At 43.9% G+C, this 12,470-nt stretch overlaps 1 protein-coding gene across 2 annotated transcripts in view; it reads right to left on the bottom strand.

Moving 5' to 3' along the window:
* Positions 1-12,470, bottom strand: part of LOC119651157 (non-lysosomal glucosylceramidase) — a 67,905-nt gene that overhangs the window by 6,676 nt on the left and 48,759 nt on the right. The window contains exons 3-9 of one of the 2 annotated variants that reach the window (XM_038054565.1): positions 9,831-10,369; positions 3,400-3,655; positions 3,216-3,338; positions 2,971-3,085; positions 2,518-2,647; positions 2,219-2,452; positions 1,919-2,126 (exon numbers count right to left, since the gene is read on the bottom strand). In XM_038054565.1, coding sequence (XP_037910493.1) covers positions 1,919-2,126; positions 2,219-2,452; positions 2,518-2,647; positions 2,971-3,085; positions 3,216-3,338; positions 3,400-3,655; positions 9,831-10,369 — 1,605 coding nt within the window. The remainder of the gene's footprint in view (positions 1-1,918; positions 2,127-2,218; positions 2,453-2,517; positions 2,648-2,970; positions 3,086-3,215; positions 3,339-3,399; positions 3,656-9,830; positions 10,370-12,470) is intronic. The other variant, XM_038054566.1, reaches the window with a different exon arrangement.

Raw genomic sequence — 12,470 nt, 5'->3', positions numbered from 1 at the left:
CAGAAGATATTTGATGGTCTGCAAATACCCTGCCTTAAAAGTGGGCCAAATTCTTTCTTAGCAACAGCGAGCTTTTGGGGTGGTAATGGACGCATCTTCGAGAAGATGAGAGCCAGTAGTGTGGATGTGATGCCGTACATCATGCTTAGCTTAGCTACTTTCGGTAGTTATGTTGCTGTATTTTTGAAGACACGCGCGAATGCGAGGGTCGACTACCTCTCCAGAAATGATCGAAAGACTGAGAGTAGTGCAGGTGGCAAGTTTTCCTGAAGTTCGGAGCTAAGTTACGGGATCTTTAAGAGTATTATTCTGCAGATAAACTAGCAACCCATTGTGGCCTAGAAATGCTGCGCCTATTATGGGACTACTGATAGCCCCTACAACGAAAAGCCATGAGAACGTTCGTCGAAGTCCCAGACTTACGTACACTTACCTGTAACCGTAAGTGTATATCGTTGAAGAATTTGCCGCCCATAGTTGATGCGGAATCAGTTTGTGATTCCGCGATACCGGGAGGACAAAGGATCGAATATTATTAAGCGGCATGAAGCTGCGTTCTGGGTAGCCGCCGCTGGAGCTACCCCTCGAGATTTGTTTCTTGAAGCCGTAAACGTGTAAGGGCTGAAACATTTCATTGCTTTTTTGGCAAAGATACGATGGTACCAGCAAATTGCAGGACCCGTTGAGGACCGTGACGCACGACTATCCGATCGCCCATTTTGGTTGGCGGACCGTGAACGAGTTCGGGACCTACCAAACGAACGCAAAGTTCCAACCGTTGCCGCTAGTTTAGATCCGCGAGGGTTGCCACCGTCTGCTGAACTTCAACGATTTGACTCGTGGTTTCCCGCGACACTTCACTGACCACGGGGCGCGCATGTACCTCGTGGATTTTGTCAGTAATGTTTGCTAACACCTCCAACGATCCGGAGTCCGCACAGGCCAGGGTGTCCTGAGTGCTTTCCGAAAGTCGCTTCAACCAAAGCAACTTTAGAAGCCCAACCCCAACCTTATCACTGCCTAACTGCTTCATCTCACGCAGCAGATGACGCGGAGAACAATCCCGTTTGGTGAGCTCCCCCAGCAAGTGATTCAGCTTATAATTGTTTTTGCGCAAAACCTTAAAACGATCTTATATTTTGAGAATGATGGGGTTCTAAGTCCGCATCAACTTAATGCTGGACCGGACCAAATGGGAAGCAACTTCCTCCCTCTTTCCTGGTCCACGGCTTTACGGTTTCTTACCAGGGCAGAGGCAAATCGTCAGACGCTGCCCTGGTAAGAAATCGTAAAGCCGTCATCGCTTGACATTTCTTAAAATGATCGTTTTGACGTGCACGGGACAAAATGGCGTTGTAAACATGTCGATTTATATAGATACGTACAATGCTTAGATTATATCAATCAACAAGCCATTCAAATCGCCTCACCAATTGAGTCGACTCGCATCTCGCTGTATCGGAAATGTAGCACATTCATTATGCTGATGTGCTGTTGCATCAATTGAGGCGGTACGATGCCGTCGACTCTTTTGAGGCAGTTCGACGTCGTGGACTGTTTTGAGGCGGTTCGATGTCGTCGACTCTCCTCTTTTGTGCTGAATCGGCTCACTTAAATCAATGGACTGAGTAGTACAATTAAGTCGATTCATTCATGCCCATCTCTAGCCCCAACTATATAGACTCAGTTTTAGTCTCAGCTTCCCTGTCGCCTGTGCAAGATTCTTTCCGTATGTATTCTGCTTAAATTCAGGTAAAGTCTGATATCGACACTCCACTTATATTTACTTGCATTTTCGCTGATTGCCGGTAATGTTTTAATTATTATCAATTGAGTTATTAGACGATAAATTCACTCTTGATAGTCCAGTAAAATAAAAGAGACAAAAAACTATTTTCATTTCACACTAAAAACTTACCTAGGCCCTTCCATAACCCACGAGTCGAACGTTTGGTCAGGTAACTTGCAATTTTCTATGAGGCCGTCTCCGTCTTTATCCCATTCCATAGATTTATCTATTACAACCTTGCAAGCCGGATACATCGCCTTCAGATAGGTTATTGCGTCCATTAAATACACTTTCCCATTCGACTCATTGATGTACATTGACGCTGACTTCTTGTTTTCTGAAAAGAGAGCAAGTTTTTGGCTCTCAAATCTATTGACCTAAGCCGGAAGCAAATTCTAAAACTCTACATTCGTCTCGCATGATACTCACGTAGCTCATTCGAAGGTTTATTCCGATTGTCTTGTAAATACATTTCATACAAGCTATCCTTGTCAATGAACTCAATGGAGCTGAATTTACTAGCGTTCTCAGCTTGGGCTTGTTGTAGCTCGTTCAGTACGAAGTAGTCACGGTAGACTTGGAGGACGAATTTCATATTTAAATCCCTCCATTCGGAGACGTCGTGTATTGGGTAGGCGTTGAGCAGAACGAATGGTTCTTCCTCTAGGATATCACAGAGCTGTTAATCATCAAACACACTTAATATTTAAAGGTCCAAATGAAATTACCTGGATCACCAAGATCATGCGGAACGGAATTTTTAATTTTACGTGGAGTGCATTTGCCATCATAGAGATGTTTCCGGTTGTCTTCAATTTCGGCTGCTATTGAGTCCTTGAAGTCATATTGTAGGCTTACCTGTGGTTAATAAACATGTGTAAGTGAAATTCTCTTTCGAATCAAACATGTTTAATGTAGTCATGCAGAAAACAGGAATATTGCGACCAGCTAATTCAGAATATGGCATCATCGGCTGAACGCATGACCGTTCTTCATCTCAACTCAAAACTATACGTTATTCTTGGATTGAAAAATTGTAAACTTCCTTCCCCAAAACCCAAACACTACACAACAATTCATTTGAAACTTCCATTGGTCTTTCTATTTTTGGCTCTTTTTTCAGTTCACATAGCTTCCTCTTGCTAAAATTTAACGATTTCAAAACTATTGGATTTAATTACCTGCAAATTAGGCCATAGATGAGCTAAAGCATGAGATGCATAAAAATGGACGTCGTACGTGTTATACATGCGATATTCATGACCTTCTAAATAAGCGAAACGTCCATAAGCCAGCCTACAAAGGAAAATAAAAAATATGATGGATGGTTGTATGATTAGCAAAAATTATCGCATCCAATGAAAATGCGCGTCATTTTATGTGAAATTTATTTTATTGCCAAAGCAACTCCATGTTTTAAACATACCTTGGATCGTCAAAGTCCAGTTTCTTTTCCAAATTCGAGTCGATATTCAGCCATAATGTTCCTCCATCGGATATAAAGTAGAGTTCATTAAATATTGCACTTTTATACCAGTCAGGAAGTGCACTGTAAATCAATAAAGGCATAAACAACCCCAACAGCATTACTAAACATGAGGAAAGGATACCTATCTTCCAGCACGGGCTTTTGCCATGCATCAATCAATTTTTCCCAGTTGAAATAGCTCTTGAGAGCGTGATCACATATTTTTGGTCCTGCCGCACCATCAGCTCCGAAATACTTAGTGTAGTATCGAGAATACTTTTTCATTCGCATTGGGAATTCAACCGTGGGCATGTCCCATGCCAGCACAAATTCTAAATCGTATGTTGCATTTGGCTTTATGGCCACTTGGGCACAGAGAGCCGTGGCTACATCTTTGGCTAGAATGTAACGAGAAAATTTTATTAGGGGTTGGTTGTAATTTGACTCTGTGTTTTCAGATGTAGCAGGAATTGTTTAATTTGTAATAAGATCTTCGAATTCAAGATAATTTGTGGAAGGAAATAAATGTTGCTTTGCCTTTTAAAGATATTTTTTGTGGTAAAATGATAGCTCCGTGATTAGGTCTGTGAGGTTTCAATATGGCTGACTTCTCTCCTCCTTCGTAATAATATTTTCATTTCATTTCAGTTGTTAATTGTTGTATTTACGAATCAGCGAATCAAAAAAGTTAAATTGGGATAAACAGACAATAACAACGCTTAGTTAGATGCCTATGAATTTTCATCCACCTTCTAATAAGTGTACTGGAGGCGATCTAAGGTTAGCGAATAGCACAGCTTGCAATATAAGGCCGACAAAATATGTTACTCTAGATGCTGTAAAGCACGGCTTGAAGTGAAATCGACAATTCTGTTGCCAAATCTTTTAACTCGCTTCTATATAAAAATCACTAGATCTAGTTCTCATTTGCTGCAGTAATGAGAAATAATAATAACTCCACTTTAGCCGGTCCCAAGCCCGGTTGTGAACGAAGGAGGGAGGGATAGCTTCAGTCTGAATGGCAGTCCAATCACACCTGGCAGTTAGGGAAAAAATGCATCACCAAAAATGAGGAGGAGGATTTTAAGGTCCGGTACGAATAATCGGCGGGAGTCGTCTGACTTTATGACTGGGTCGGGCTCCCGTAATGGACAGCACGGCGTCTAAACCGCTAATCGTGAGGCGGTTCGCTGTCTAGGTGCCACGATGACCAGAAGCATTGCTCCGCCTGCTGCAGCTGTTTCACCACAATCTGCGGCGACCACTTCAGCAGGTTCTCGTAGGTAGCGGATGAGCTGGACTGAGGGAATTAAACTCTCCGTCATCCGCTTCTATTACGAAATAACGGCGGGGGCGGGTACAACATCTTACCGTCGGGGGCGGGTACAACATCTTACCTGCACGTGACTGTGCAGGGAGTCGCAGACCACTGTCGCTTTATTATTCGCAGCGACACAATCCCGGCCATCATCAGATAGCGTGTTCGACTTGAGGTCATCGCGGAAACTGGTGACCGAGAGTCGATGGGGGCAGAGGGGGCGGCATCAATAACACCATGCCGCATTGTAGGCAACAGTTTCAGTACTCGCGAAGCATTCTTCTCCACCGTCCAGCTGAAATCTCCGCTAGGTTTCGGGACGAATCCCAAAAAGAGTGCATTGAATTGAAATTGGATCTTTTGCATAGACCAGGTATTCCCAGACTCCATGCATTTCCAGCAACCTCGAAAATTCTATCTCAAATCAATGATGAGATTGCATCTCGGCTATGTGCTAATATGTCGCAGTTACAGCTGTTAGATTACACCGTCAGAAGATTCGTTTTCGCTTTATTGGTTGAGTGACCGAAGAGATCCACATGGAAAATTCGTCTGCAATGTCGGTGGGACTCACTATGACAGGACATTGGTAGACTGATTCAAATCAACTCTGGCAATGCCAGCAGACGGGGGAAGAATAAAGTGCAGAGGGTTACAACTATGCCATCCCCAGTGAAACATCCGTAGTTGAAATTTTGGACACACTACAGCAAAAACTCCCTATCGTATGCAGTTGGTTACGACGATATGCCGAAATTCATTCCAGACGTGTAAAGAATGCAACGTGCGCGAGGAATCAGCAGAGTTTTTTCAGATCACTCAACGAATCCCAACAGAGCGTCCAGACAATGCGGTTTTCGGTGATGAAAGCGAAAGAGTATTGGAGTGGACTTTGGGGGCTACTCGCCCAGCATTCTGAGTGGATCACCGCGGAAGGCACCCGCCATGATACTACGTCTGGCATGAATTTTGAGGATGTTACCGAAGAGGAAGTTTGACAAGCCATAAACAGCTCCAAGAACTGGAGGGGTCCAGATCTGGATCGGGTACATAACTTCTGGTACAAAAAGTCCACCAGTATACATGACCGTTTGGCGGTGCGGTGCGGCACGGACCCCTCGTTTAGTGCTTAGCACCCAAACTTTCAAAATATTAGGCGATGACGGCTTTAGGGTTTCTTACCATTTTTGAAAGTTTGGGTGCTAAGCCCTAAACGAGGGATCAGTGGACCAAAAAAGTGGGAGTAACTTGCTCTCCATTTGGTCCACTCCGGCATCAAGTTGATGCGGACTTAGGACCCTGCAATTCTCAAAAAAATATTTTCAGCTCTGGCCCAACTCTGGTCAATATTATGGGCGGATTTGCGCTCAATATAATTCATAGTCATGTTGTGTTCGGCGAATTATATAAAGGAGCACTTAACATCTGCGAGCCGCTTTTGTCACGCTGCTCCCAGGGCAGAGATGAGGCAGCGTCTGACGATTTGCCTTTGCCCTGGTAAGAAACCGTAAAGCCATCATCGCCTAATATTTATGTTTATGTTCAAGGCAGCTCTAAGAAATGCATAGTGGCAGAATAAAATGACAAATCCTGCTTAGTTTTCTTTGAACCCCAACGAAATAATGAATGATTCTAGAATGCAGAATAAGAATCACCACGGTACTAAATGCTAACATATCTCGCCTCAATTTCGCTTGGAAATGATAGGCTACAAGTGGCTGCCTAGATAAATTAAAAAGAACGCAACGAATGATGACTGGATATTTCTATCAGCCCAGATGGAGCGAGCATTGAAAAATAGCACCCAAAACAAAGCGGATGGTGAGTGGTATGACTCACTTTATCTTTAAGCTTATCGCTGAAAGTGTTAGCTATGAAATTCGATCAAAGCAATCGCGTATGCCTTCAATTGGTTTTTGGGCCAGCATAATTATGTACAGTTAGAATCTATTTGACCGCCAAATAATTTTTCATCTGTTATTTTGAATTTTATCGAGAATTGATTTCTCTATTTCATTTATGTTTGGTCAGAAGATTTATGGTTTTGGAAGTTTGAATTTTATGTATTTATATTGTCTTTCTCTTGGCTAGACCTCGTTTCATTTGGGCTCTGCAGACAAATAAACTTTGGTGAAGTTAGGTACGACTGACAGTGCCTCATATTGTGGGGGAACACCTTATGGGTTAGTTTGGTAATTTAATTCGAGGTTCTTTATTAATAATAACCATTGGTGCAACCATCCATGTTGGATCAGGGCCTTGAAGTGTGTTAGAGTACTTTATTCAAGACCACGACGGTACACTGTGGGAGGCAATGTGGTCAGCATTGCGTTCGCCCGAGATTATTACGCTGATTTCACTAAAGCTAGAAGCAAATAAAAGTAAAATCGCAGCCCCATATCGATTGAGTGCATTGCGAACTTCGTGCGCTTACCGTACAACATCAGGCGAAGCAGTATGTGTGATAGCAGGCATGGTCCCCATCGACATTTTGGCGAACGAGGGTCGAGGCTTCTATGACCCATCATATGCAATGGGCGAGTCCTGTACCTCATCATCATCAACGGCACAACAACCGGTATCCGGTCTAGGCCTGCCTTAATAAGGAACTCCAGACTTCCCGGTTTTGCGCCGAGGTCCACCAATTCGATATCGTTAAAAGCTGCCTGTCGTCCCGGCCTACGCCATCCATCTCAGGCAGGGTCTGTCTCGTCTTCTTTTTCTACCATAGATATTGCCCTTATAGACTTTTCGTGTGGTTATCATCATCATCCATACGGATTAAGTCGCTCATAGATTTCGTCATTATGTAGGCTACGGAATCATTCATCCTTCCTCCAAGACCAGGTTAAAGAGGACGCATGATAGGGCATCCCCTTGTCGTAGACCGGTGTTGATGTCGAATGCTCTTGAGAGTGATCCTGCTGTTTTTATCTGGCCTCGCACATTGGTCAGGGCCAGCCTAGGCAATCTTATCAATTTCGTCGGGATACCGAATTCTCTTATCGTCGTGTACAGTTTTATCTTAGCTATGCTATCATAGGCGGCTTTAAAGTCAATAAAAAGATGGTGCAACTGATGTCCATATACCAATAGTTTTTCTACAGCTTGCCACAGAGGCAAAATCTGATCTGTTGCTAATTTGCCTGGAGTGAAGCCCTTTTGGTATGAGCCAATGATGTTCTGGGCGTATGGGGCTATCCGACCTAGCAAGATAGCGGAGGATATCTTATAGGTGGTACTCAGGAACGCGATACCTCTATATTTGCTGCACTGCGTGATATCTCCATTTTTATGTATGGAACAGATAATGCTCCTTTGCCAATCGTCAGGCATTGATTCGTTATACCACACCCACCCAATTAGCATGAAATGAAACTACTTTGGAAGACTCATAGGATTGAAGTGGACTCATAGGATTCTTCCAGACATCTCAAAATGGATCACTCGAAGCCACGGTGAAGTTAGCTACGACCTAACTCAATTCCTAAGCGTAGCGGACGGTACCGTACATACCTTTATCGCTTCGGACGTGACGACTCCCAATATGGCGCAACATGCGAGATGATTTCGGAGGATGCGGAAAATGTTTTTAACTGCCCGAGGTTCGCGGCACACAGAGCGAAGGCGGAAAATTAAAGCCAGGAAGCGGTTGTCATCCGAGAATATCGTGGATGAAATGTTAGCCTCTGAAAAATCTTGGAGGGCGGTGGAAAAAATTATGAAGGCGATCCACAATCTGTTGAGGAAGGAGAAGCTTCGGAAGAGAGTAGTAAACGACACGAGCCACAGTTCGTAATTGATCCTGCCCCGCTACGTAATATAGAAATAGCAGTCCAGCGGGGTAAGCGAAGGAGAAGGAGTTGGTTTTAGTGAGTAAAAGTCTCACATAATCGTATGGCAGGAGCCAGCGGTAGGTTTTGAACCTTTTCACCTTACAAAGCCAAAAAAAAAAAGACGGACAGACAGACAGTAAACCGATTTTAATAAAGTTTTGTTTTACACAAAACTTTAAAAATGGGGTTGAAGGCCGAAGATACTACTTTGGATATATTTTGCAATAATAAGGCCAATGATTAGGCCATAGACAGATGTGCCTTCTTTATGTTAATCTCCAAAGGAACTACAGAAGGCAGAACATTGCTTTTCTGAGCGGCGATCAAGGCACTTAGGTCCAACCAAGTGAACTTTAAACTGGTATGGGAATGTCTTGAGAAACTGAATACGCTCGGCTCGTTCAATAAGGTCTGGATACTCTGGGTTTCAGGCCATGTTGGGTTTAAAGACAATGAGGCAGCGGACAAACTAGCCAAGAAGGGAGTAGGGACGCCTTTACACGGACCAGGACCCTTCTGTGGAATCGGAAACGGATTCATGGTTGTGACATTAAAAAATGAAGAGAAAAGGTTGAAAGAACTATACTGGAATGGAGAAGTCCAGGGTGCTTATTGGGGGATTCAAACCCAAGCGCACAAGGGATTGCTTAAACCTTACCAAGAAGAACCTCCGAATCATAGTGGGAATTCTCACTGGTCACTGCCGGCTAAATTATCACCTAGGGAAGCTAAGGATATCTACGGACACTGCCTGCATGTTCAGTGCAGAGTGTGATGAAATCTCTATACACGTTCTGGGATAGTGTCCGGCACTTGAGCAAGGTAGGTCGAGGCATCTGGAAGAATACTTAATACCAGAAGCATAGTTGATAGATTTGGATGTAGGGAATATACTAAAATTCTTAAAGGTTATAGGTTTACTTGAGATACTATGATTAATAGGTACACTATAGCCAGTAAAGGAGGCGCAATAGTTCTTTAATGATAATAATTATGGATCCGAAAATCTGATCGGCTGGACTCTGCCCCTTGCTCCTACCACAACAGTCATGGTATTAGGAGTTGGTAGCATCAGAACGGCTCCTAAGCTTTTTCAGTTGGTGCTACAATATGAAGATTTACTTTTAAAAGAAGTCTAAGGTAGTTGAACTGATGAGAAAATGTGAGGGAAATTGGATGGTCCTCGATCGCTACTCCAGTCACGTCTTAATGTGCCTATGGTAGTTATCTTCTTTATGATGAGGAGTCACATTTTACATCTGCAAACTCATTGAAATCCGAAGAAAAGTATCTCTTTCTCTCAACCCTTCATTTACAATTTAGCCCCTCGTTTAACAGCCCTAATGCCATATAAAATAGCCATAAAGTACCATCCAAACCACATTAGGGACTAAAATTACAAGCATACTTAATACTTACTTTTAGGATTATCATCGACACATTTGTCACTCAATCTTCCGGTCTCCTTCAAATCACTCCAAATCTTCTCTCCATTGCCGGCCGGATCGAATTTCACACATCGCGTTATATTGATTTCTGGCAATAATCTGCAAGCCAGGCAATACGTGCACTCAAGTCCGGTAATAGTTTGTTTGATACTGACACCTTTAGCCTGGCCTTCGGCAAACATATCAGTAGTCGGTGCACCCTCATAATCTTGCTTTTTTGTGCCCGTTCCATTTTTAAATGTGAACGTAATAGATACTTTTCTCTCGGCCTCACATACATTCTCAACGGACCATACAAAGACCGCACATGGCAATGGCGAATCCTTGTAATCGTGTGGAATTACTGGTGATATCTGACGACCAATAAGTTTAATCCCATATTCAGATAAGTCGATTTCACTCCATGCGCGCGGATACAAACCTGTATAATGGCATTTCGATGCATCTAGATTGCTTTCCCAATTTGACAAGGTGCCTTTAGGTCGACTGGAAAGACGATTGGATTTTTTTCTGATTAGTTGGAATGGGAGCAAATTTTTTCATTTGAAGGATACCAAAGGTGTTGGCAATCAATGGGGGAATGGAACCAAAGTCGCGAGCCAATCGAGTAGCAGCGTGCAGGTGATCACAGGTGGGAATGTCGAATTAAATACATTTTGTAGGAATATGTGTACGTGCAGAATGTAATGTGAACCATGTTTGTGTTGAAGCATGCAAAAGAAATCAATTTGACTAATTTACTCAAGATGGTAACCTTAAATATGTAGATGACTAGCTAAAGCGTCCGTAATTACATAGCGTTGCCGACAACTTATCTACTCCACACCATCGACAGCACAGATTAGTAAGCATTATGAAAGTGCAGATAAAAGCTGATCTAATCTACCAAACATGTCGGGAAACCGGAAGCTGGGCGGTTCAGGTATGAAAGGTTTTGATTGTTTCTTCTGTGAGTAGTAAATTTAGAGAACCTGGGAAATGCCTGCTGAACCAACACCAACAGCTCTACTACCAAACCCTATCTCCACCTCCACGTGGTGGCCGCTGGGAGCTCTTTCATAACGAAAAGCTGCAGACGGAGAAGGATGAAGGCGAGTCTCCCGCGCCTAAAAACGGGACAAATTGTACCAACTGGTCCTCCAGTTTGGGGGTTGGGTAGGGCTGACAATCCTACACGGAAAACCGATGTTACGAAGCCACGAAAGGAGCCTCGGACAGGATGGACTTTACAACGACGAACCCGGCAACGACAACGGATTAACGATTTGCATGGAACGTGCGCTCCCTGTACAGAGATGAAGCTGATGAGCATCTAGCCGATACCCTGTTCCAATATAGGGCTGATATAACAGCGTTACAAGAGATGCGATGGATAGGGACCGGTTTCCTGGAGAAGAGCCACTACACCATATATTATAGCGGTCATCCAGTAAACCATGTGCTCGGAGTAGGTTTCCTAGTCAGCCAAAAAATGAAACCTGCTGTTATCGGCTTTGAAAACATAAGCGAACGGCTATGCACTCTGTGCTTCCGAGGCAAGTTTAGAAATATAAGCCTCATAAACGTTCACGCCCCTACAGAGGAGACTGCAGAGTCGGAAAAGGACACCTTCTACGAGGCAGTAGAACGAACCCTCGAAGCCTGTCCCAGATATGATATCAAAATCATACTTGGGGATTTTAACAGCCAAGTAGGGAAGGAGCCCGTATTCAGGCGATACGTTGGCTCCCATAGCTTACACGAAAAAACAAATGATAACGGACTGCGGACTCTTCAATTAGCAGGGTCACACGAAATGGTTGTTGGAAGTACCTGGTTTGCGCGGAAAGCGGTCCAGAAACATACGTGGGTCTCTCCAGACGGGACCACTTTCAACCAAATTGACCACGTGTTGATCGAACGCCGCCACCTCTCACCCTTGATGAATGTCAGAACATATAGGGGGGCCAATATAGACTCGGATAACTATCTCGTTGGCATGATGCTCCGAGCTCGAATAACAATATCACCTAGAATCCCCTCTGACAATCAAGTGAGAGTGAACACTGAAGCCATCCACAGCACAGTCCTCCGTGACACCTATAAGAGGGAAATGGATGCCGCAATAACCGCAGTCAACAGAGGACCTGGAGATGAAGCATCAACAAATGATCTTCACAATCACCTGAAGAACGTTATCATGGATACGGCCACAAACATACTTGGTCCCAGTCGCAAAAGGAGTCGGAACGGCTGGTTTGACGATGAATGTAAGCTAGCAACGGAACGGAAGAATGCCGCATACCGAGTAATGTTGCATTCTCAAAGAACGCGGGCACGCGCAGAGACTTATCACGAACTCCATCGAGCGGAGAAGTGACTTCATAGACGGAAAAAGGAAGCCTGGGAGAACCAACAAGTCTGTGAACTAGAAAAGTACAGGGAGCAACCGCAGCAGGCGCGGAAGTTTTACCAACAAGTCAGCAGGAGCAAGCCTTATACACCTCGATGCTCATCCTGCCGAGACAAAGAGGGAAATATGATTTCCGACAGAATGGGCATATTGGAGCGATGGGTTGAGTACTTTGATGAGCTACTGAACAACCAGAACATCGGCGAGTTGGAGGTCCCG

This window comes from Hermetia illucens, chromosome 3 (assembly GCF_905115235.1).
Source record: "Hermetia illucens chromosome 3, iHerIll2.2.curated.20191125, whole genome shotgun sequence".
Classification (NCBI taxonomy): Eukaryota; Metazoa; Arthropoda; class Insecta; order Diptera; family Stratiomyidae; genus Hermetia; species Hermetia illucens.
Note: the sequence above shows the minus strand (reverse complement) of the source record. Positions and strands in the feature narration are given on the sequence as shown.